This window comes from Dermacentor variabilis, chromosome 4 (assembly GCF_050947875.1).
Source record: "Dermacentor variabilis isolate Ectoservices chromosome 4, ASM5094787v1, whole genome shotgun sequence".
In the NCBI taxonomy this organism is placed as follows: domain Eukaryota; kingdom Metazoa; phylum Arthropoda; class Arachnida; order Ixodida; family Ixodidae; genus Dermacentor; species Dermacentor variabilis.
Window position 1 is genome coordinate 89,711,158 of NC_134571.1, and position 24,322 is coordinate 89,735,479.

Here is a 24,322-nt window from a genome sequence, read left to right on the forward strand (position 1 = left end):
ATAGTAAATAAACTTGCATAGTCCCTAGACAATACTGCCATATGTATTTGAGCCAAGCATTATTCCTGTATGAGTGCAGCTGTGAGCCCAGCATTTTACTTTAAACACTGTGAGCCAGTTGTTTCAAACATAGAAACTAGGTTTACATTGTATCCAAAATGAAAAAAGAAAAAAATCATGTTGACAATTTTTGTGTGCTATTCCTGAAAAAAAAAACCAAAGAAACCGCCACTCATTTATGGCAGATACGTTTCGCAAAAAAAGTGGCAGCTTCACCCGAAAGGCGAAGCATCAATTGCAATAGCAAATTAGTGGACAGCTCCACGAAATAAGGATAGCAGTTTCAATGACCGTGTAAACTTGTAAACATAGGCACACTAACTAAATTAACGAGCATGGTGACATGCGTGCACAAGAAAACATGAACACATCTGACTCGATGACTGCGGAAGCTCGCTGTCAAAACGCTGGCGTGAGGAAATGCGGCAGCAGCAGCAAGTAAAGTGACATTCGTGCTGTCTTTCAACAAAACGTGAGCGTCAAGAACACAAAGCTACGAGCTGCCAATGCACCTAGACTCTGCGCCCAATGCAGCTCACTCTCCAGATACAGCTGGGCAACTGCCACATGCGAAGTTGCAGCCGGAGTAGAACGCCGCCCTCCCTTTCTCCCTTTGTCCCCTCCCCCTAGCGCCTTGAAACATTGGGTGCCTCGCGCACGACAGGAGGTGGTGCGCTTCCAGTCTGTTGTCTCTTTCGTGCGGGCGACATTGAGCCACAATCATTGACTCCCTTCGCATGCTTCGCATGCCTTCACTCGCACATACAGTGTAGGGCGCACGGCAATGGTGTTACTATTGCCCTTGGACTTTATATCGAACCTTGCAGCAATGGTGATGCTGACGGCAGAAATGTGCTTGGAGTGTCCATATAATTGCTATCGCACTAAAAGAAACCCACATAGGTTTCCTTTGTAGGTTGACGCTACTGTTTGGTGGATGACAATTTTTTCCCTTTCATGACCCCTCAAATATGTATAATTAACCATAGAAACGGTAACAACACAAGTGTGTCCTAGGTGCCCTGGTTTGGAGGCTAAATTCGAAGTGTAGAATTCAGGAACTCATTTTATTCGTAAATACTATTATAGTTACCTTCACCTGAATGAATACATGGAGTGTTTTGGAAGACCATTCTGTCTAAAACTCCTTCAGTGCTTCACTTTAGTGCTTTCATAAGATCGGCACTATGCAAGCCTGTCAAAACTACACTGTGCTTCCACAAATTGCACTCCAGGCAACCTCTACAAAGTCACTGTAAAGAGTACAAATACAGCATGCTCACTCTTTTAATAAATTAGCTTTGAACCTAAAAACCTAACTACGTCTTGTTCAAACCCACGAACAAAACATGTAACAGTGAACTCACGCTGACATTCCAGGACACCGTCATAGCACGCGTAATATGTCAGAAATTTCTAGGTGTGTGGTTTGAAGAAGGTATGTCATGGAATACACACCTAAACAAACTAACCTCAGAACTAAGCAGAACAGTTGGTTTATTATTCAAATTATCAGATCTCATTCCTCTGCAGCTAAAGAAAGCGATATATTATGCCCACTTCTACTCCCGTTTATCCTACTGCACATTAGTTTAGGGCACTACGACTAGGAATTATAACAAACTGGAGGTATTACAGAAGTGCTGAGGATTCTTGAGAATTATCATAGTGAACCCAAAGATCTACCAACTAATCCTTTGTTTATTAAACACAATTTGCTCAAAGCAAGTAAAATATATGACTACAAACTCCTGCTGCATATACATAAACATAACCTGTTACATTCAGCACACACAACGTCAGCTCGTTATGCACTGCATAACGAACAGATAACAACACCACACACACATACAAATTTTGGAAGGGCTGTGCTCGCTTATCAAATACACGCATTAATAAAGTGTGTGAATTCCCAAATAAATTTCAGCATGAAACTCTACAAATTCAAGTCGCAAATAAGACGTTTTTTGTTGTATGAGTGAAGAACCCTTTAACACAAGTGCATATTTATTTTTTCATGTTTTTATGTTTTCATTGTATGTTCGTAGTTGCCTTATCTGTATTTGATTTTTTTTCTTGCATTGTATATTATTTTCACTATTTGAAAATACCCTGTGATGTAAAGTCTTTCAAACTGTTCTTTTGTAAATGTATCACTTTGCCTGCTGTCTGTATGGTCCCCAGGTTCCCTCAAGTTGTCTATCACAACTTTTTTGCCTGGAGGACCCCCAACATTTTGCTAGAAATGAACTGAACTGAACTGAACAGGGATTAAATTCCTCTTCAGAAAGAGAAAGGCAACAAACAAAGCTAGATTTGCAACATTGTCTGAAACCCTAAAACTGAAACTTGAAGCACCTTGAAATGAAGCATAGCTACAACACTCAATCACAAGGTGTTTCCTTCCAAAGATCCTTAAACTCTCCCTGTGCCTTCTTTTAGCATGCGAAAGGGCACTACTAAGATTAGGAGGTGATAACCCAACAATAGTCTGCTATCTCCCCATGGCCCTCAACGGCTAAATGCTGCTATCACTCACAGAAGTGAGAATGTGCCATTGTTAGCCGGATCATGTCTTTTTCAATGCAACGGCTACAGGAAGCAGACTGTGCTCACTGGCAGGCATCCAAGCTCAACCAAACTAGCAGCTACCGATGTTCATTCTCTAATCAGTGCTGCCATGTTTATATGTGTTTTAACAAGTGTTTGCGGCAGTCGAGATGATAAAACGAAGGTGGTGACAAAAGTTAGCTGATAACGAAATTGAGTTTTCAACCAAGTGAGATGCCATTTCATCCACGCAGAAAAAGCTATTCTGAGAAGTGGCGCAGTCTAACGGAGCAGAATCAAACAACAGGTATTGGCTGCTTCAGGGTGTAGAGGTAGAGTGGAGTGGAGGGGGCCAAATGGTGATATGCCTTTGCACTTCGCAGCCTACAGTTGCCGCGCACCTTCCCAACAACTGCAGACTGGCTCAAGCTCGAGAAAACAATGGTCAACAAGAACACGTGCACACCCAGAAAGCACTTACTCACTACATTTACAACTTCTGGTTTTAACAGGATAGCTAGGCTTACAAAAAATGAGTGAGGGATTCCTTGAAGAGAATGCACAGGTAAAGAGGGCTTGCTGTCAAGACCATTTGAGCCAAATACTATTCCTATTATTCCTGTACATGCATTGAAGAACCTACAATTCTTCTTAGGTTTCCAGCTGCTTCCTTCGAATTACAGAACTCCGTGCCACTTTGTTTGTTGTAACGCACTAATAAAAATTAGGACTATTGATTGCTCTGGACACTGCAACTAAGCACTGCCTCCAGCAGAAGCAAACACAGGGAAACCTCATTATTAAGGCAGTGGTGCCCATTGGTGGTGGAGAATGATACTACTGCACCGATACTATAGCCTTGAAGATTTTGTTTGTGACTGAGGGTTGTGTTGGTCGACTCCAAAGTTATGCCAGCGCTAAAGACCTTCATGATGAGCTGATTTCACTACAGTACTACAATGTGGCTCCTTAATTTTTTAATTAGAAACTTAATTAGAAATAATTATAATACATATATTATTATCATAAAGAGTTGGATGTTCACTACTGCAAATGATCTGTTGGCGAAAATACAGCCTAGTATTATTTTCTGCTGCGCTTTGCTTATTAATCACTTGTTCATTTGGGCTAGTTTCACCAACTAGTCCAACAAGAAATAAACCACTCGCTACGGCACCACTTCTGTTACGCTGAACAGTTATCTTACGAGGTGAACATTCAGAGTCCCAAATGCACCTATAGTAGTGTTTCTCCGCAACCCTTGCGATAATGAGTTTCTTGACAAACAGTTTCCAATTCAATGCCTTTATGCAGATGTTGAGCTTGCCTGATTAAAGGAGTGCTGACACATACTTATAAAGTTATAGCTAGCATGAAAGATGATGACACTTAGCAAGTATGAAATGTGGAAAATGCTTTACAATATCTTACCGTAATTACTCGAATCTAGGCTGACCCTGATTCTAAGCCGACCCCCTAAAGTCCGAAGCCAAAAAAAAATATATATATATATATATATTACCTCGAATGAAGGCCTAACAAAAAAAGCGAGGACAGCGTTCACAAAATGCAAACAGCATTTATTGAATTTGAACATGCAGACCTCATTCAATGTCGTCACTGTGTTCCTTGTCAACGTCACCTTGAAACAGTGCACTATCTTCAGTACCGTCAAGCACATTAGATATGCTGCACTATCTAAAGGCACGCACGATCAAAGTACCTGGGATGTCGTCCCACCCTGCAGCTACCCAGCCCGCCAGCTGCGATAGCAATGCATGTTTGATGCGGCCCGTTGCCGTTAGCATGTGGTCTTCGTCAGTCAACCAGTCCGCGTAATATTTCCGCAGACGATCCTTGAAAGGTTTCTTGATGCACACATCAAGTGGCTGCAACTGGCCTGTCATGCCGCCCGGTATGACAGCGAGGTCCATGTTCGCTTGGGCGAGTGCAGCCTTCACGTTATCGGTCAAGTGCCCACGGTAAGAGTCGACGACAAGGAGCGAGTTCTTTGTCAAAAGGGCTCCTGGTCGCCATCGCCACACAATCTTAACCCACTCTTCCACCATCGCATCCGTCATCCACCCATTCTCATTTGCTCGCACAATGACATTTCTTAAAGTTTCTCGAGCAGGCAGTGTCTTCCTTTTAAATGTCATATAAGGAGGGAGTTTATGTCTATCAGCTGTGCAGCACAGCATCACAGTTGTGCGCTGCTTCTCGTAGCCCGCAGAGCGCACCTTCACCTCCTTGGCACCCTTTTCATTCACAGTGTACTGGTCAGTTATACTTTCCTGTCAGGAGTGCCATGCTTATCAAAGCATTCTATAGCCTTCTTCATAGAAAAATAGAGGCCCCACCTTGTGCGACAGAATGTGAATGCACAAGATGGATGGAAATTCCTGCTATGTAAAAAAGCACGCCCTAGAGAGTGGAATGCTTTTTTAAACTGTACTACCCATGTCCTTGAGGGAGTCGCACTGTCCTAAACCTTCCAGAGCTGAGATCGAGTGCCCAGCGAAGAGATGCTTAAGAATATGGTGGTGAGAGATCTTAGACTCCTTCATGTTAGCCTTAGTAGGGGTATTGCAAATTCTTGAGGTCGCACTGAATCTGTCTTGAAATGGTGCATTCTAACCCCAATAAGAGTATATACCACACGTCAAAATGAGAAATGCTTGAGGCTGCGCTTAATTTGCTTGTGCTGAAACGATACTAAGCACTCGCTAACGAAGTGCAAGTAACCTGAACAACCAGTGTCTGCTCACCCCAACCAGCATCTGGAGAGCAAGGTTCCTCGCTGGGGTGCCTAGAAGGCGCTGCTTGCTGAGAATTCGCAGTGCTCCACACACCAGCTCTAGGCAGGGTGCCGATAATGGCACTGCAAAAGTGGGGAGGGGAGGGAAAAGAGGGACAGCAAATAAGCATTGCAAGAAATTAAAGGGATACTTTAACATTGCCACTTTAAATGATGTTAAAGAGTTTACTATACTTTCACATACTGTAAAATTTTTAACATGAAAGTGTTTTATGCTGGGGTCCACTATCAACTTCCTGTAACGGTTTTGACGTCGGTGCAATCGTGTAAAATATACTCTCTCTTGAGAGGGGTGGTGCCGCCATCTAGGAGCAGTGAAGCAAAGTACTGCATTATGGCACTAAACAAGTGCCAACAGTGAGTGCTTTAGTAGTTTCAGCGCAGCGAAAGCTACAAAGCAGTGTAGACTGGTGTAGGTGGTGTAGGCCTTCTGCTAAGGTGACAATGCCGTTTCCGCACACGGTTTGTCTTTCGCATCCAATTAGCCTCTGATGCCTCGTCGCCTGTGGAGTGCAGCTTCAACATGCATCAGCAGTGCTTACATGTCGCCTACTAATTCGCTTGCGATGTCACCAACTAAGAAAACTGCTGCACTAAGCGGCACAGAAAGGCAATGATCTTGACGGGTGAACCTCAGTTTGATGTGGCGAGAGACACGCCAACGTGAAGCAGAACGCCTTCGTGCATTTGTGGCGCACGCTGCGAACTTTGCCACTCCCATTCCTGAAGCTGAGCGCGTCGCAACTGGCTGCCCAAGACACTACGAAGCCGGACCAAAATGCTCGTACCTTCACCGAAGCAACTCGGCAGCAGGACGCCGCTCCCCAACAGAACGCTGCACGCCAAGCAAACCTACAGCACGGTCACCAAACCTTAACAGGGTGTCTACCAAGTTGACATTTTCAAATTCCCAGAGTTTTCTAGGTTTTCCCTGAGCGACACATAACTTTATTTTATGTCAAGACAGGCTGGACACCATGTCACCCGATGCTGTTACTCTCAAGTAAGCATGTTAAAAAAGAAAAAAAAAACTTAACTCTGAAGAGCAAGGAGTAATGTTTATTTTATTAAAAATAGAAAACTGCAGGTAGGGGATAGTAAAATGCACAGCAAATAAAATATCTTCGAAAAAAAAAAAAGAATGATAAAGCCCCATGTAAATTGAGTCGAACATTTTGAAATGCGAATAAAAAAATGCATACAGAACCAAATATTTTCAAAAATGAGCTATTTCTATCAAGTGATAGCAAGATCATTGGTCCCTAACTTTTTCACATGTGAGATTTTCTCATCAGTTGGAAAGTCAACCTCAGCTGTCCTCACATACTCTTAGACCATGCACAATGCCTCCGTTTTGTGTCTCACTGCTTTCAAGAGTTCATTTTGGTTTGGATGAGGGTCACCTGCATCTTTGCGTCAGCCAACACTTTGCTTTTTGAGCTCAAGCTCCTTCACACAAGAGGCGGCACAGTTCCTTTCCCGATCATTCCTCAATGCAACGGGCATTTCAGTTCTTGCCCTCATTTCGCCATGCGTTCGCTCCATGGACCATTTGAAGCATCCTCTTGGTCAGTTATACAGATGACGTCCAATTTTTCATACTCCCTAGAGGCCACAAAAACGTTCGAAAAATCAAATCGGGCAGTCTGAAAAAATGAATGCATGTCTTTTACTGCCCTTAGAGGCTCAAATCCTCACAGGCACGTCAGAAAAAGCTCTGAAGTCCTACCAGTACACTTATAAGGCATATTGGTGCTTTTACTGTGACAGAAGACGGTGCATGCACGCGTGTATAATTATGGAATACGTACTGTGTCCTGTGACAATTGCCCCTTCCCACGCTTGTTAAGCTTCACAGCAATACAATACAATACAAATTCCCTGAGTTTTCCCCAAGTTTTTCCAGACTATTCAAGATACCTGAGAATTCCCAGTTTTTCCCGTTTTCCCAGTTGGTAGACAACCTGCTGAAATCATGCGCCTTTTGCTGCAGTAAACAATGAGTTTACGAAGCAAACATGGAACAGCTTCTGTGAAGACACATTTCACTTTCGTGCTCTCCAGATTCCTATGAAAGAGGGATCAACTATATCTTTTTATCCTGGTAAGTTCCGAAAAATTCTTCAAGATGAGTAGTGTATACATTTAGATGCAATGTAATCATTTATTCACCTGTGCCAAACGGTGTCAACACAAAGAGCATGACAGATGTGTGGCAAGTTCGTCTATGTGCTTAAGTTAACATGTAAACAGAAAGCCCCGAACTGTGCGAAGAAGCATGCGTGAACATGCTTATCCTATAAGATCTGAATGCCTTCCGGTGGCTAATCAGCCCTATCTTAGAACATGTTTTAGCAAACAACAGGAAAGGGGGTAAATCGAGGGGCCCGATTTTTATTAATTATATTGTTACGGGGATGTCGGGAGTATAGAAGATCATATTTACAATATATATACAAAATGAGTGAGTAGTGAAGATGGCTAACCGCCAACAACCCGCAGTGGCCAGCGCCTCGTGATCTTCTTATTCCTCTCTTCGTTCAACCTTTCGTAACAGGACCCCGGGTGGTGAAGCACCGTCTTGGCGCATGGTAGGCGAAGAATTGCGAACGAAGTATGGCTTCAGCCGTGAAACATGCATGACGTCAACAGGCGTCTGATTTGAGGATGCATTAAAGCGTAGCGGCGAAATCTCGCAATTTACGTAGTTAACTTGGCATATGACTTCATAAGGCCCTGTGTAGCGAGAGAGAAGCTTCTGGGAGAGGCCCACCCGACGACATGGAGACCAGAGGAGCACCCAAGATCCTGGTGCGAACTTAACATCGCGATGTCAGAGGTCATAAAGCTCTTTTTGTATACGCTGCGAGGCTAACAATCAAGATCACGCGACTTGACGTGCCATGTGAGCGGAAACGATGACTTCACGGGCGTACTCAGTTGCAACACGCGGCACAGAAGGGCTGATGGTGTTAAACGGCAATGTGGGGTCGCGACCATACAAGAGACAAAAGGGCAAATATCCTGCGGTGTCATGTCGGGACGAGTTATACGCGGACGTCACGTAAGCTAGTGTGGCATCCCAGTCGCGGTGATGGTTGGAGATGTACATCAACAGCATCTTTGTGATTGTTTGGTTGAGACGTTCCGTAAGACCGTTTGTTTGTGGGTGGTAGCCGGAGAACAGCTTGTGCTCACTGGCACAAGAGCGGAGGAGGTCGTCGACAACTCGAGATAAGAACAAGTGGCCGCGGTCAGTAAGTAACTGTCGAGGTGGACCATGGTGGAGAATTACGCCGTGGAGGAGAAAATCGGCGACGTCAGTTGCGCAACTAGTCGGTAACGCCTTTGTTATCGTGTAGCGTGTCACGTAATCAGTAGCGATGGCCCTCCATCTATTCCCTCTAGTCGTCGTCGGAAAAGGGCCAAGCAGGTCAAGGCCTACGTGAAAGAATGGTTCATAGGGAATTTAAATTGGATGGAGCCATCTGACAGGTGCCAGGGGAGGTTTCTTCCAGCGCTGACACAATTCGCAAGTTGCGACATAACAACTCACAGAGCAGTAGAGACCCGGCCAGAAGAACCAGCGTCGTACGCAGTCGTATGTACGCAAAACTCCAAGGTGTCCTGTCATCGGTGCACCATGAAGTTGTTTGAGAACGATGGATCGCACATGACAAGAAAGGACAAGGAGCAACTCAGGGCCATCAGGGTTGATATTGCGGCGCTATAGGATGCCGTCATGTGGCACGAACATGCGGCACGTGCCATCGGTACGGCCAGATTGCATTCTGGCGATGATGGACTGCAAGAATGCGTCGCGCTGAACTAGTCAGTCATGTCAGTCAAAGCCATCATGCAGGTCACCGGATCATGCACAACAGGATTGGGAGGATCCACGTGGTGACACGAGAGGCAGTCAACGTCCTTGTGGAGGCGTCCAGTCTTGTAATGGACACTAAATAAAAGTTCGGCTGCAATACTGACTTTTTTAGATGACGTAAGCTATGCACCATATTTATCATTTTCAATTATAAACTAGCGAGTGTTTTTAAATCCTCGAATCTAAGCCGACCCTAGAGTTCGGTATATGATTACATACTTGAAAAAAAAACTATCGACCTAGATTCGAATAAACACCGTAACATATTTATCGTTTTAAGACTTCTTGTTCATAGAAAAGCACGTATTTTGAATCCCAATACAATTAAACCTCGATATAACGAACTTAAGCATAAAGCAATTCTCGATATAATGAAGTATTTAACTTTTCATAACCTCTTGTCTGTAGAACACCACGTATTTATAGCCTCTATATAACGAAGTGTGTTTGTATGCAATTTCAATATAACAAAATTTCACTGGCAGCGCAAAGGAATGCTGAGACAATAAATGGGAACTTCAGCAGACACAGATGGCAAATGATTGAACTACAAGCGGCCACTTGTGAACACACCTCTCAAATCGTGTGCCTTGCGATAACAGCGATTGCCAAAGTGGAGCCGTATCAAGTTCCGTATAATGTTCCAATTGCAATAAGATCCTATCGCGCCCCGTGCACTGTATGCTTTAGGCGCGAGTTAAATTGTGGTAAATATCCGAGGGTGAGGCAAGATGGTCGCTTCACGAGTGTTGCCTTCCCGCGTGAGCAAAGGCAAAGAGGGGAGAGGAGCGAGCTTGCAGTAATGTGATCAAGTGTGCACGATGGGGCGGAGTTGGGGGGAGGCGGTGCAAGTTGGCGCCCGTCTCGATTTCTGCCGCATGTCTGTGTCGGCTGTGGGTGCACATTGCTGTAAGCACAGCTGAGTGCATACGCAGCTGCGCACCCAGCTATAGAGGCAATCTGCTGCGTGTGCAAAGAGTGGGCGTGCCGAGGCGGTGTGGCACCATGTAAGGAGGTTGTGCAATCTCTAGTTTCGGTGACCCGTTGGAGCGAGAGGCAGACAAAGCATTCGCTCCCCAATGTCGGCGCTTTTCCTGATAGCGTTGTACCAGTGCGGGCGATGCTATCAGCCCCAGGAGTGGAGTGCACGCGAAAGCATGGCTGGCTTCACTTAAATCGTACCGCCGATGTGAAGATATCGTCGATGTACGTGGCACGAAACCATATCATTCGTCGGCAACTCACAATTTTATCAAAATTAATTGTTTTGTTTTTTTCATTCAAATTCGCTTTTTTAGATTGCCCGATAGTTCGTAAAATGCTGTGGCCCCCTTCCATGCAAGAAAAATCAGTCGGTGACTGTACACATTTGCATAAAAGGTCAAATTTCAATACGATGAAATTTTAATATAAGGAAGCAAATTGCAGACTTTGTTATATCGAGGTTTAACTGTATAGCAAATTGTGCTTAATACTGTGCTTAATATTAATATTGTGCTTAATACTTAATATGAAGGAATACTGAAACAACAAATGGAAATGGCTACAGATACAGATCGAATTACATGCGGCTGTTTGCAATCACGGCACTCAAATTGTGTGCCACGCGACAGAGAGCAGCTGCTGGCCGAAGTGGAGCGGTTATGTAACGGAACTATGGAACTATGCAACTATGGAACAGCGTAGTGGCTATACTCTCTTGCCATCATGTTCCATATAATGTCGATGTGCATTAAGGTCCTATCACGCCTCGCACGCCATGTGCAGTAGGTACAAAGGAAAGCGTGCGAGGGCAGGCTGAGAAGGATAGCGTCTTCCCACACATAAGAGGGGGTGGGGTGGGGTAGCAAGCTCGCAGTAACATGATTAAGAATGCGATAGCGTTGGCAGAGGTAGTGGAGGGGAGGTAGTGAGGGGCAGGTGAGCAAGTGTCTCCCTTTTTGTCAGCGTGGCCGAGCACATAAACGACCGTGTGTCCTATCTTTGAGGTAATCTGTGGCCAATGCAAAAACGGGTGAGCTGAGATGGCCATAACTTAATGTGCACCGTCTTCCCATGCAATTAGTGCTGGAGATCATGTAATCTCAAGTTTCGGAGACGCATTGACATAAGAAGCAGATGAACCTTTCAGTTTCCTCTGCCTGAGCTCTTCATGATAGCGTCATCCTACTGCGGCGGGTGACATTATCAGCTGTGGCGGTGGAGTGGATGTGGGCACGCTATCAAGCGTCGTGAACTTTGTTTCGTACTGCGCTGTGAAGATATCATCAACATGGCATGGAGCCGTATTTTGGGTTGGCAACTCTCAAATTCCACAATATGAAATTTATTTTCTCATTCAAACGTGTTTTTTTCTGATTGCCAGATAATTAGAAAAATCTTTAGGAAATTGAAGGTGGTATTGCCACTCATATCCTGTTTCTGCGCCATCTTTCGGTAACCGAACGCTTTCAGCAAATGTGATTGGTTTATTAAAGTGAAGCCTCATTACACTTAATGCTTCCTTAAGTGTACGTTCAGCCCAATTGGTAACGCAGCATACTCACGGTCAAGGACTTGACAGAACTGTGCAACAAGGTCGTTAAAGATGCTTGAGCAGCGTGTGGCCAAGCCTGTCAAGGCTTGGACCAGGGCAGGCATTGAGGTTGGCAGAGGACCGGACAGCTGCGCTGCCACACACAGAAGCCCTGCGGCACAGCCGATAGTCAGGGGGCCCCAGGGTGGTGCAAGCAGCCAGGGTGGCTGCTCAGCGGAGCGCCTCCGGCCACAGAGATGCACGATTGAGAGGGCAGCTGAGCATGACATCTGGGGGTATGCCTCCTGAATTTGTGGGGTGACAACAAATGACATTTGAAAAGGGTGGCCCTTGTCTTAAAGAGCACTTCGAAGTACTCTTGAAGTTTTAAGAAAGGAGAAAAATGCATATGGTATTCAAGTTTTTCTCTGCACAACACAGTCAGGTTTCATTATAACGAAGTCGCAAAAAAATTGGCACTTTACGTTGTCCCGCTTAAATTTCACCAGATTGAAATAAGCTGCATTCTTGTGTAGGGGCTACACCGTGTCACAGATAAAATTTTGGAAATTATTTATGTACGAGTTTCACCCCATATATAAAGCATACGAGCATCTCATGAGCCGCGACTGCGCAGCATGCTAGGTGTCCGAATGTCATGTCTGCAAACTGCCACTCGTTAAAATTTCTTTAAATCTGGGCTTTTATGTGCCAAAACCACGATCTGATTATGAGGCACGCTGTAGTGAGAGAGTACAGATTAATTTGGACCACCTGGGGTTCCTTAACATGCACTGATGCACAAGAAACATGCGTTTTTGCATTTTGCCCCATCAAAATGTGGCTGCCGTGGCTGGGGTTTCAATACTGCAACCTCGTACTTAGCAACGCAACGCCATAGACACTAGGCCACCACAGTGGGTAACAGCCACATGTAATTCATCAATTTGAACACTATCGCTGCTGTCGTTTCATTTAACCTTTCTATCATTCTTTGCAGCTGTGGTAAAAGATGTTTAGGCTGAAATAATGGATAGACACTTTCTTATATTGCGGGTGGAAATACATGATGCTTCATGGACATCAAGTAATGAAAGGTAAAACACATTATTACATTATGAATTTTGCTACAAATAAGTTTGTTGCATTAAGGTTTGACAGTGCATATCACTGTTCTCTTTTTTTTTTTGAAAGAAGTCCTATTAGGGTTATTATAATTACACGAAGGTATTTCGCCCTCGCCAGCAGCAGTACTTGAGATAGCTATTCCGGCGGCTAGCTTCCCACGCTATGCGTGCCGCCCCCGCACCTGTTTAAGCTTTTTCCTAGACGCTAGAGCTACACAATATCCGCGCAACCTTAAGCGATCGGAAAGCACGTTTTCCACCCTGAGCCGGCGGAGAGGGGAGATTTCGTTCCGGCCGCGAAGCTCTCTACATCTCAGTAAGGTGCCTCGCGGTGGTCTCGTGCTGAAGATGCCCTCTCGGTGAGCGCATATTTCCCCCCTCATCTTTTAAGAGATTCAATACATACAAGCATTTGTCTCGCAAACCAGATTTATTTCAAGGGAATTTCCCACGTCTCAATAATTTCTCTCGTCGTATACGAGTGCTGATTGCCGTGTTATAGTTTGTTAACGAAGCTTCCCCTCAAGTCCAAATATTTTAAGGCAGTTTTCCTAGTCTATAAAGCCGCTCGAGTTCACGCTGCTCCTCTGGCGGCCATTTTTCAAAGAAATTATGCCTTCCAACCACTCAGAATGCCGGTGACAACTTCACGTTTGATCAATTCTGGATATTGTAAATAGTAAACAGCTACTTTTGCTTACATGATCGGCCATGACATTGAAATTGCTGATACAACGGAAAGCATTGCACCGGATGCACGTATATAGAACTGCGTATGTTGAGTGAGATAAGAGCTGCACTATAGGCATCGCAGGCAGTTTTAATTGGAGGCAAACTTGGCAAGTGCGCCTCGAATGATAAATTGTTTTGCCTAAACCGAAACAGCGCGAATTGGTAGGCTGCATGAAAGAGAGACATTCTTATTGAATGACAGGAAGCTATTCGGCATATATCTGGCGATCACTCAGGAAATGGTTGTTGTGGAACGACGGGTCGGTTCTGATGTACTTCGCTATAAAAACGCGCGAGATAGTGTCGAGCAGCCTATATTGGCTTTTGTGTGTGTATATATATATATCAATTCTAAATATTGTAAGGCAGTTTGTCGTGTGCGTATCATGGACACGCATGCTTATATCGCCTTCCGTTTCCCTACCACGGTTGCGCTTTAAAACCAACAGCACGCGCATGCGATGCCATAGATGAGATGAATACATATATATAGAAAAGTATCAGTCATAGCTCTCATAGTATAGCCTTCTGAGCCGTTTCCCTTTTCTTTTTCTTCTCTTTTTTTTCTTTGAAAAAAGTCCTATTAGGGTTATTATAATTACACGAAGGTATTTCGCCCTCGCCAGCAGCAGTACTTGAGATAGCTATTCCGGCGGCTAGCTTCCCACGCTATGCGTGCCGCCCCCGCACCTGTTTAAGCTTTTTCCTAGACGCTAGAGCTACACAATATCCGCGCAACCTTGAGCGATCGGAAAGCACGTTTTCCACCCTGAGCCGGCGGAGAGGGGAGATTTCGTTCCGGCCGCGAAGCTCTCTACATCTCAGTAAGGTGCCTCGCGGTGGTCTCGTGCTGAAGATGCCCTCTCGGTGAGCGCATATTTCCCCCCTCATCTTTTAAGAGATTCAATACATACAAGCATTTGTCTCGCAAACCAGATTTATTTCAAGGGAATTTCCAACGTCTCAATAATTTCTCTCGTCGTATACGAGTGCTGATTGCCGTGTTATAGTTTGTTAACGAAGCTTCCCCTCAAGTCTAAATATTTTAAGGCAGTTTTCCTAGTCTATAAAGCCGCTCGAGTTCACGCTGCTCCTCTGGCGGCCATATTTCAAAGAAATTATGCCTTCCAACCACTCAGAATGCCGGTGACAACTTCACGTTTGATCAATTCTGGATATTGTAAATAGTAAACAGCTACTTTTGCTTACATGATCGGCCATGACATTGAAATTGCTGATACAACGGAAAGCATTGCACCGGATGCACGTATATAGAACTGTGTATGTTGAGTGAGATAAGAGCTGCACTATAGGCATCGCAGGCAGTTTTAATTGGAGGCAAACTTGGCAAGTGCGCCTCGAATGATAAATTGTTTTGCCTAAACCGAAACAGCGCGAATTGGTAGGCTGCATGAAAGAGAGACATTCTTATTGAATGACAGGAAGCTATTCGGCATATATCTGGCGATCACTCAGGAAATGGTTGTTGTGGAACGACGAGTCGGTTCTGATGTACTTCGCTATAAAAACGCGCGAGATAGTGTCGAGCAGCCTATATTGGCTTTTGTGTGTGTATATATATATATCAATTCTAAATATTGTAAGGCAGTTTGTCGTGTGCGTATCATGGACACGCATGCTTATATCGCCTTCCGTTTCCCTACCACGGTTGCGCTTTAAAACCGACAGCGCGCGCATGCGATCCCATAGATGAGATGAATACATATATATAGAAAAGTATCAGTCATAGCTCTCGTAGTATAGCCTTCTGAGCCGTTTCCCTTTTCTTTTTCTTCTCTTTTTTTTCTTTGAAAGAAGTCCTATTAGAGTTATTATAATTACACGAAGGTATTTCGCCCTCGCCAGCAGCAGTACTTGAGATAGCTATTCCGGCGGCTAGCTTCCCACGCTATGCGTGCCGCCCCCGCACCTGTTTAAGCTTTTTCCTAGACGCTAGAGCTACACAATATCCGCGCAACCTTAAGCGATCGGAAAGCACGTTTTCCACCCTGAGCCGGCGGAGAGGGGAGATTTCGTTCCGGCCGCGAAGCTCTCTACATCTCAGTAAGGTGCCTCGCGGTGGTCTCGTGCTGAAGATGCCCTCTCGGTGAGCGCATATTTCCCCCCTCATCTTTTAAGAGATTCAATACATACAAGCATTTGTCTCGCAAACCAGATTTATTTCAAGGGAATTTCCTACGTCTCAATAATTTCTCTCGTCGTATACGAGTGCTGATTGCCGTGTTATAGTTTGTTAACGAAGCTTCCCCTCAAGTCTAAATATTTTACGGCAGTTTTCCTAGTCTGTAAAGCCGCTCGAGTTCACGCTGCTCCTCTGGCGGCCATTTTTCAAAGAAATTATGCCTTCCAACCACTCAGAATGCCGGTGACAACTTCACGTTTGATCAATTCTGGATATTGTAAATAGTAAACAGCTACTTTTGCTTACATGATCGGCCATGACATTGAAATTGCTGATACAACGGAAAGCATTGCACCGGATGCACGTATATAGAACTGTGTATGTTGAGTGAGATAAGAGCTGCACTATAGGCATCGCAGGCAGTTTTAATTGGAGGCAAACTTGGCAAGTGCGCCTCGAATGATAAATTGTTTTGCCTAAACCGAAACAGCGCGAATTGGTAGGCTGCATGAAAGAGAGACATTCTTATTGAATGACAGGAAGCTATTCGGCATATATCTGGCGATCACTCAGGAAATGGTTGTTGTGGAACGACGAGTCGGTTCTGATGTACTTCGCTATAAAAACGCGCGAGATAGTGTCGAGCAGCCTATATTGGCTTTTGTGTGTGTATATATATATATCAATTCTAAATATTGTAAGGCAGTTTGTCGTGTGCGTATCATGGACACGCATGCTTATATCGCCTTCCGTTTCCCTACCACGGTTGCGCTTTAAAACCGACAGCGCGCGCATGCGATCCCATAGATGAGATGAATACATATATATAGAAAAGTATCAGTCATAGCTCTCGTAGTATAGCCTTCTGAGCCGTTTCCCTTTTCTTTTTCTTCTCTTTTTTTTCTTTGAAAGAAGTCCTATTAGAGTTATTATAATTACACGAAGGTATTTCGCCCTCGCCAGCAGCAGTACTTGAGATAGCTATTCCGGCGGCTAGCTTCCCACGCTATGCGTGCCGCCCCCGCACCTGTTTAAGCTTTTTCCTAGACGCTAGAGCTACACAATATCCGCGCAACCTTAAGCGATCGGAAAGCACGTTTTCCACCCTGAGCCGGCGGAGAGGGGAGATTTCGTTCCGGCCGCGAAGCTCTCTACATCTCAGTAAGGTGCCTCGCGGTGGTCTCGTGCTGAAGATGCCCTCTCGGTGAGCGCATATTTCCCCCCTCATCTTTTAAGAGATTCAATACATACAAGCATTTGTCTCGCAAACCAGATTTATTTCAAGGGAATTTCCTACGTCTCAATAATTTCTCTCGTCGTATACGAGTGCTGATTGCCGTGTTATAGTTTGTTAACGAAGCTTCCCCTCAAGTCTAAATATTTTACGGCAGTTTTCCTAGTCTGTAAAGCCGCTCGAGTTCACGCTGCTCCTCTGGCGGCCATTTTTCAAAGAAATTATGCCTTCCAACCACTCAGAATGCCGGTGACAACTTCACGTTTGATCAATTCTGGATATTGTAAATAGTAAACAGCTACTTTTGCTTACATGATCGGCCATGACATTGAAATTGCTGATACAACGGAAAGCATTGCACCGGATGCACGTATATAGAACTGTGTATGTTGAGTGAGATAAGAGCTGCACTATAGGCATCGCAGGCAGTTTTAATTGGAGGCAAACTTGGCAAGTGCGCCTCGAATGATAAATTGTTTTGCCTAAACCGAAACAGCGCGAATTGGTAGGCTGCATGAAAGAGAGACATTCTTATTGAATGACAGGAAGCTATTCGTCATATATCTGGCGATCACTCAGGAAATGGTTGTTGTGGAACGACGAGTCGGTTCTGATGTACTTCGCTATAAAAACGCGCGAGATAGTGTCGAGCAGCCTATATTGGCTTTTGTGTGTGTATATATATATATCAATTCTAAATATTGTAAGGCAGTTTGTCGTGTGCGTATCATGGACACGCATGCTTATATCGCCTTCCGTTTCCCTACCACGGTTGCGCTTTAAAACCGACAGCGCGCACATGCGATCCCATAGATGAGATGAATACATATATATAGAAAAGTATCAGTCATAGCTCTCGTAGTATAGCCTTCTGAGCCGTTTCCCTTTTCTTTTTCTTCTCTTTTTTTTCTTTGAAAGAAGTCCTATTAGGGTTATTATAATTACACGAAGGTATTTCGCCCTCGCCAGCAGCAGTACTTGAGATAGCTATTCCAGCGGCTAGCTTCCCACGCTATGCGTGCCGCCCCCGCACCTGTTTAAGCTTTTTCCTAGACGCTAGAGCTACACAATATCCGCGCAACCTTAAGCGATCGGAAAGCACGTTTTCCACCCTGAGCCGGCGGAGAGGGGAGATTTCGTTCCGGCCGCGAAGCTCTCTACATCTCAGTAAGGTGCCTCGCGGTGGTCTCGTGCTGAAGATGCCCTCTCGGTGAGCGCATATTTCCCCCCTCATCTTTTAAGAGATTCAATACATACAAGCATTTGTCTCGCAAACCAGATTTATTTCAAGGGAATTTCCTACGTCTCAATAATTTCTCTCGTCGTATACGAGTGCTGATTGCCGTGTTATAGTTTGTTAACGAAGCTTCCCCTCAAGTCTAAATATTTTACGGCAGTTTTCCTAGTCTGTAAAGCCGCTCGAGTTCACGCTGCTCCTCTGGTGGCCATTTTTCAAAGAAATTATGCCTTCCAACCACTCAGAATGCCGGTGACAACTTCACGTTTGATCAATTCTGGATATTGTAAATAGTAAACAGCTACTTTTGCTTACATGATCGGCCATGACATTGAAATTGCTGATACAACGGAAAGCATTGCACCGGATGCACGTATATAGAACTGTGTATGTTGAGTGAGATAAGAGCTGCACTATAGGCATCGCAGGCAGTTTTAATTGGAGGCAAACTTGGCAAGTGCGCCTCGAATGATAAATTGTTTTGCCTAAACCGAAACAGCGCGAATTGGTAGGCTGCATGAAAGAGAGACATTCTTATTGAATGACAGGAAGCTATTCGGCATATATCTGGCGATCACTCAGGAAATGGTTGTTGTGGAACGACGAGTCGGTTCTGATGTACTTCGCTATAAAAACGCGCGAGATAGTGTCGAGCAGCCTATATTGGCTTTTGTGTGTGTATATATATATATCAATTCTAAATATTGTAAGGCAGTTTGTCGTGTGCGTATCATGGACACGTATGCTTATATCGCCTTCCGTTTCCCTACCACGGTTGCGCTTTAAAACCGACAGCGCGCACATGCGATCCCATAGATGAGATGAATACATATATATAGAAAAGTATCAGTCATAGCTCTCGTAGTACAGTAAAAGCTCGTTAATTCGAACCGCAAGGGGACGCCATCTCAGTTCGAATTAAACGAAGTTCGAACTAACGAAAGCAATGAAGAAAAACAGGACACCGCGACCAGGAAGCAGCAGGGCATGGCGCCAGTTCAATTTAATGTTTGAAAAAATCCGTAATTGTGGTCTGCTTTTTTTCTTTGAAGGCAACAGCAAGCACTTTCTGCTCTAAAGAGCGAATGTTGCGGAAGGCTTCCTCTTCGCTTTCTTCAAAACTGAAGAACAGGCGGGCGGCATTAAGTCCGGCCATGACTTCCGCAGCGGAGGGCCGCACCGGTGCCTCGTCGTCTTCCTCGTCGTCGTCACTGGCAGCGACAGGCTCTATGTTTTTAACTTGGGAAATGATGTCCTCGTCTGTGGTCACACCACAGACAACTGCGCTCGCATCCACGTCTACGTAGTCGGCAAAGGAAACGTCTTTCAGAACGTCCGACATGGGAGCGGTGACGCTAGTGACGCAGTCTCCGTGCGCAGGTGGCGATTTCCGTGCGCAGGTGCCGTGCTTCGTGGCGATTTCTTGTTTCGACAAGACTCCGGCGTCCACTTCCCGTAAGATGTCGCATTTATCCTTCAGTGTTTTGGCGCAGTAGTATTTACCGCGGGCGCACGCCATTCTGAAACCGCACGTCAGCACGGCGAAGCACACCACCGAGGCCTAACTTTTCAAGCGATCCGCACAACAAAGGTCGTAAGCGCGCCGAAAACCAGAAAACTCGAGGCTGCCGAAAGCGGCCGAGACTAAAAAGCCCCTCCATACACGTTTCCGCCGACCAGAAAGCGGCGGTGGCGCGTGGATGCAGGGGCTTTAGCCGAGACCACCGCGAGTTCAGGACAAAGACGTTGACGAAGGCTCCTCCTATTCGTTCAATTCTCGAGCGCTAGCGGCGCTGCGATGTACTGGATTCGCTGTATTTTTTGTGCTGGTTGCGCCATCCATCGGTTAACAACTGCAGCTATACGACAAGATTCTTAGGCCTCTGAGATCGGCGGCTCAAAACCGTAAACCGCAGTTGTCGGAGGTAGAGAGAGGGCGTAGCTGTTGCCACAGCTGTCACCCCTTGCCCTCCAGCCTCTGCGCCGGGTGCTGGCACCGGTTTTACCCGCTTTTTCCTTCTCTCCCCATTTTGGAGGAAACTCAGCCGCTGCAGCCTCGCGACAAGGCCTGCTCTGGCCATGTGCCAGGCGGCACGCCGCCCAGGCGCGGCGGCGCGTAGTTCGAATTAACCGTGGCAGAACCAACTCACGTTCGAATTAACGGGCTTTTTTATACATGGACTTCTATGGAGCTAGGCCGGACCAAGTAGTACGGTTCGAATTATCCCGAAATTCGAATTACTGAAGTTCGAATTAACGAGCTTTTACTGTATAGCCTTCTGAGCCGTTTCCCTTTTCTTTTTCTTCTCTTTTTTTTTTCTTTGAAAGAAGTCCTATTAGGGTTATTATAATTACACGAAGGTATTTCGCCCTCGCCAGCAGCAGTACTTGAGATAGCTATTCCGGCGGCTAGCTTCCCACGCTATGCGTGCCGCCCCCGCACCTGTTTAAGCTTTTTCCTAGACGCTAGAGCTACACAATATCCGCGCAACCTTAAGCGATCGGAAAGCACGTTTTCCACCCTGAGCCGGCGGAGAGGGGAGATTTCGTTCCGGCCGCGAAGCTCTCTACATCTCAGTAAGGTGCCTCGCGGTGGTCTCGTGCTGAAGATGCCCTCTCGGTAAGCGCATATTTCCCCCCTCATCTTTTAAGAGATTCAATACATACAAGCATTTGTCTCGCAAACCAGATTTATTTCAAGGGAATTTCCCACGTCTCAATAATTTCTCTCGTCGTATACGAGTGCTGATTGCCGTGTTGTAGTTTGTTAACGACGCTTCCCCTCAAGTCCAAATATTTTAAGGCAGTTTTCCTAGTCTATAAAGCCGCTCGAGTTCACGCTGCTCCTCTGGCGGCCATTTTTCAAAGAAATTATGCCTTCCAACCACTCAGAATGCCGGTGACAACTTCACGTTTGATCAATTCTGGATATTGTAAATAGTAAACAGCTACTTTTGCTTACATGATCGGCCATGACATTGAAATTGCTGATACAACGGAAAGCATTGCACCGGATGCACGTATATAGAACTGCGTATGTTGAGTGAGATAAGAGCTGCACTATAGGCATCGCAGGCAGTTTTAATTGGAGGCAAACTTGGCAAGTGCGCCTCGAATGATAAATTGTTTTGCCTAAACCGAAACAGCGCGAATTGGTAGGCTGCATGAAAGAGAGACATTCTTATTGAATGACAGGAAGCTATTCGGCATATATCTGGCGATCACTCAGGAAATGGTTGTTGTGGAACGACGGGTCGGTTCTGATGTACTTCGCTATAAAAACGCGCGAGATAGTGTCGAGCAGCCTATATTGGCTTTTGTGTGTGTATATATATATATCAATTCTAAATATTGTAAGGCAGTTTGTCGTGTGCGTATCATGGACACGCATGCTTATATCGCCTTCCGTTTCCCTACCACGGTTGCGCTTTAAAACCAACAGCACGCGCATGCGATGCCATAGATGAGATGAATACATATATATAGAAAAGTATCAGTCATAGCTCTCGTAGTATAGCCTTCTGAGCCGTTTCCCTTTTCTTTTTCTTCTCTTTTTTTTCTTTGAAAGAAGTCCTATTAGGGTTATTATAATTACACGAAGGTATTTCGCCCTCGCCAGCAGCAGTACTTGAGATAGCTATTCCGGCGGCTAGCTTCCCACGCTATGCGTGCCGCCCCCGCACCTGTTTAAGCTTTTTCCTAGACGCTAGAGCTACACAATATCCGCGCAACCTTGAGCGATCGGAAAGCACGTTTTCCACCCTGAGCCGGCGGAGAGGGGAGATTTCGTTCCGGCCGCGAAGCTCTCTACATCTCAGTAAGGTGCCTCGCGGTGGTCTCGTGCTGAAGATGCCCTCTCGGTGAGCGCATATTTCCCCCCTCATCTTTTAAGAGATTCAATACATACAAGCATTTGTCTCGCAAACCAGATTTATTTCAAGGGAATTTCCAACGTCTCAATAATTTCTCTCGTCGTATACGAGTGCTGATTGCCGTGTTATAGTTTGTTAACGAAGCTTCCCCTCAAGTCTAAATATTTTAAGGCAGTTTTCCTAGTCTATAAAGCCGCTCGAGTTCACGCTGCTCCTCTGGCGGCCATATTTCAAAGAAATTATGCCTTCCAACCACTCAGAATGCCGGTGACAACTTCACGTTTGATCAATTCTGGATATTGTAAATAGTAAACAGCTACTTTTGCTTACATGATCGGCCATGACATTGAAATTGCTGATACAACGGAAAGCATTGCACCGGATGCACGTATATAGAACTGTGTATGTTGAGTGAGATAAGAGCTGCACTATAGGCATCGCAGGCAGTTTTAATTGGAGGCAAACTTGGCAAGTGCGCCTCGAATGATAAATTGTTTTGCCTAAACCGAAACAGCGCGAATTGGTAGGCTGCATGAAAGAGAGACATTCTTATTGAATGACAGGAAGCTATTCGGCATATATCTGGCGATCACTCAGGAAATGGTTGTTGTGGAACGACGAGTCGGTTCTGATGTACTTCGCTATAAAAACGCGCGAGATAGTGTCAAGCAGCCTATATTGGCTTTTGTGTGTGTGTATATATATATATCAATTCTAAATATTGTAAGGCAGTTTGTCGTGTGCGTATCATGGACACGCATGCTTATATCGCCTTCCGTTTCCCTACCACGGTTGCGCTTTAAAACCGACAGCGCGCGCATGCGATCCCATAGATGAGATGAATACATATATATAGAAAAGTATCAGTCATAGCTCTCGTAGTATAGCCTTCTGAGCCGTTTCCCTTTTCTTTTTCTTCTCTTTTTTTTTCTTTGAAAGAAGTCCTATTAGGGTTATTATAATTACACGAAGGTATTTCGCCCTCGCCAGCAGCAGTACTTGAGATAGCTATTCCGGCGGCTAGCTTCCCACGCTATGCGTGCCGCCCCCGCACCTGTTTAAGCTTTTTCCTAGACGCTAGAGCTACACAATATCCGCGCAACCTTGAGCGATCGGAAAGCACGTTTTCCACCCTGAGCCGGCGGAGAGGGGAGATTTCGTTCCGGCCGCGAAGCTCTCTACATCTCAGTAAGGTGCCTCGCGGTGGTCTCGTGCTGAAGATGCCCTCTCGGTGAGCGCATATTTCCCCCCTCATCTTTTAAGAGATTCAATACATACAAGCATTTGTCTCGCAAACCAGATTTATTTCAAGGGAATTTCCCACGTCTCAATAATTTCTCTCGTCGTATACGAGTGCTGATTGCCGTGTTATAGTTTGTTAACGAAGCTTCCCCTCAAGTCTAAATATTTTAAGGCAGTTTTCCTAGTCTATAAAGCCGCTCGAGTTCACGCTGCTCCTCTGGCGGCCATATTTCAAAGAAATTATGCCTTCCAACCACTCAGAATGCCGGTGACAACTTCACGTTTGATCAATTCTGGATATTGTAAATAGTAAACAGCTACTTTTGCTTACATGATCGGCCATGACATTGAAATTGCTGATACAACGGAAAGCATTGCACCGGATGCACGTATATAGAACTGTGTATGTTGAGTGAGATAAGAGCTGCACTATAGGCATCGCAGGCAGTTTTAATTGGAGGCAAATTTGGCAAGTGCGCCTCGAATGATAAATTGTTTTGCCTAAACCGAAACAGCGCGAATTGGTAGGCTGCATGAAAGAGAGACATTCTTATTGAATGACAGGAAGCTATTCGGCATATATCTGGCGATCACTCAGGAAATGGTTGTTGTGGAACGACGAGTCGGTTCTGATGTACTTCGCTATAAAAACGCGCGAGATAGTGTCGAGCAGCCTATATTGGCTTTTGTGTGTGTGTATATATATATATCAATTCTAAATATTGTAAGGCAGTTTGTCGTGTGCATATAATGGACACGCATGCTTATATCGCCTTCCGTTTCCCTACCACGGTTGCGCTTTAAAACCGACAGCGCGCGCATGCGATCCCATAGATGAGATGAATACATATATATAGAAAAGTATCAGTCATAGCTCTCGTAGTATAGCCTTCTGAGCCGTTTCCCTTT

General features: G+C 45.2%; 1 protein-coding gene across 1 annotated transcript in view; it reads right to left on the minus strand.

Annotated features, from left to right (window-relative positions):
* Nucleotides 1-24,322, minus strand: part of LOC142579489 (testis-expressed protein 10 homolog) — an 89,595-nt gene that overhangs the window by 1,261 nt on the left and 64,012 nt on the right. Inside the window, exons 14-15 of the mRNA XM_075689731.1 lie at nt 11,858-12,131; nt 5,379-5,491 (exon numbers count right to left, since the gene is read on the minus strand). Of these exons, the coding sequence (XP_075545846.1) occupies nt 5,379-5,491; nt 11,858-12,131 (387 nt within the window). The remainder of the gene's footprint in view (nt 1-5,378; nt 5,492-11,857; nt 12,132-24,322) is intronic.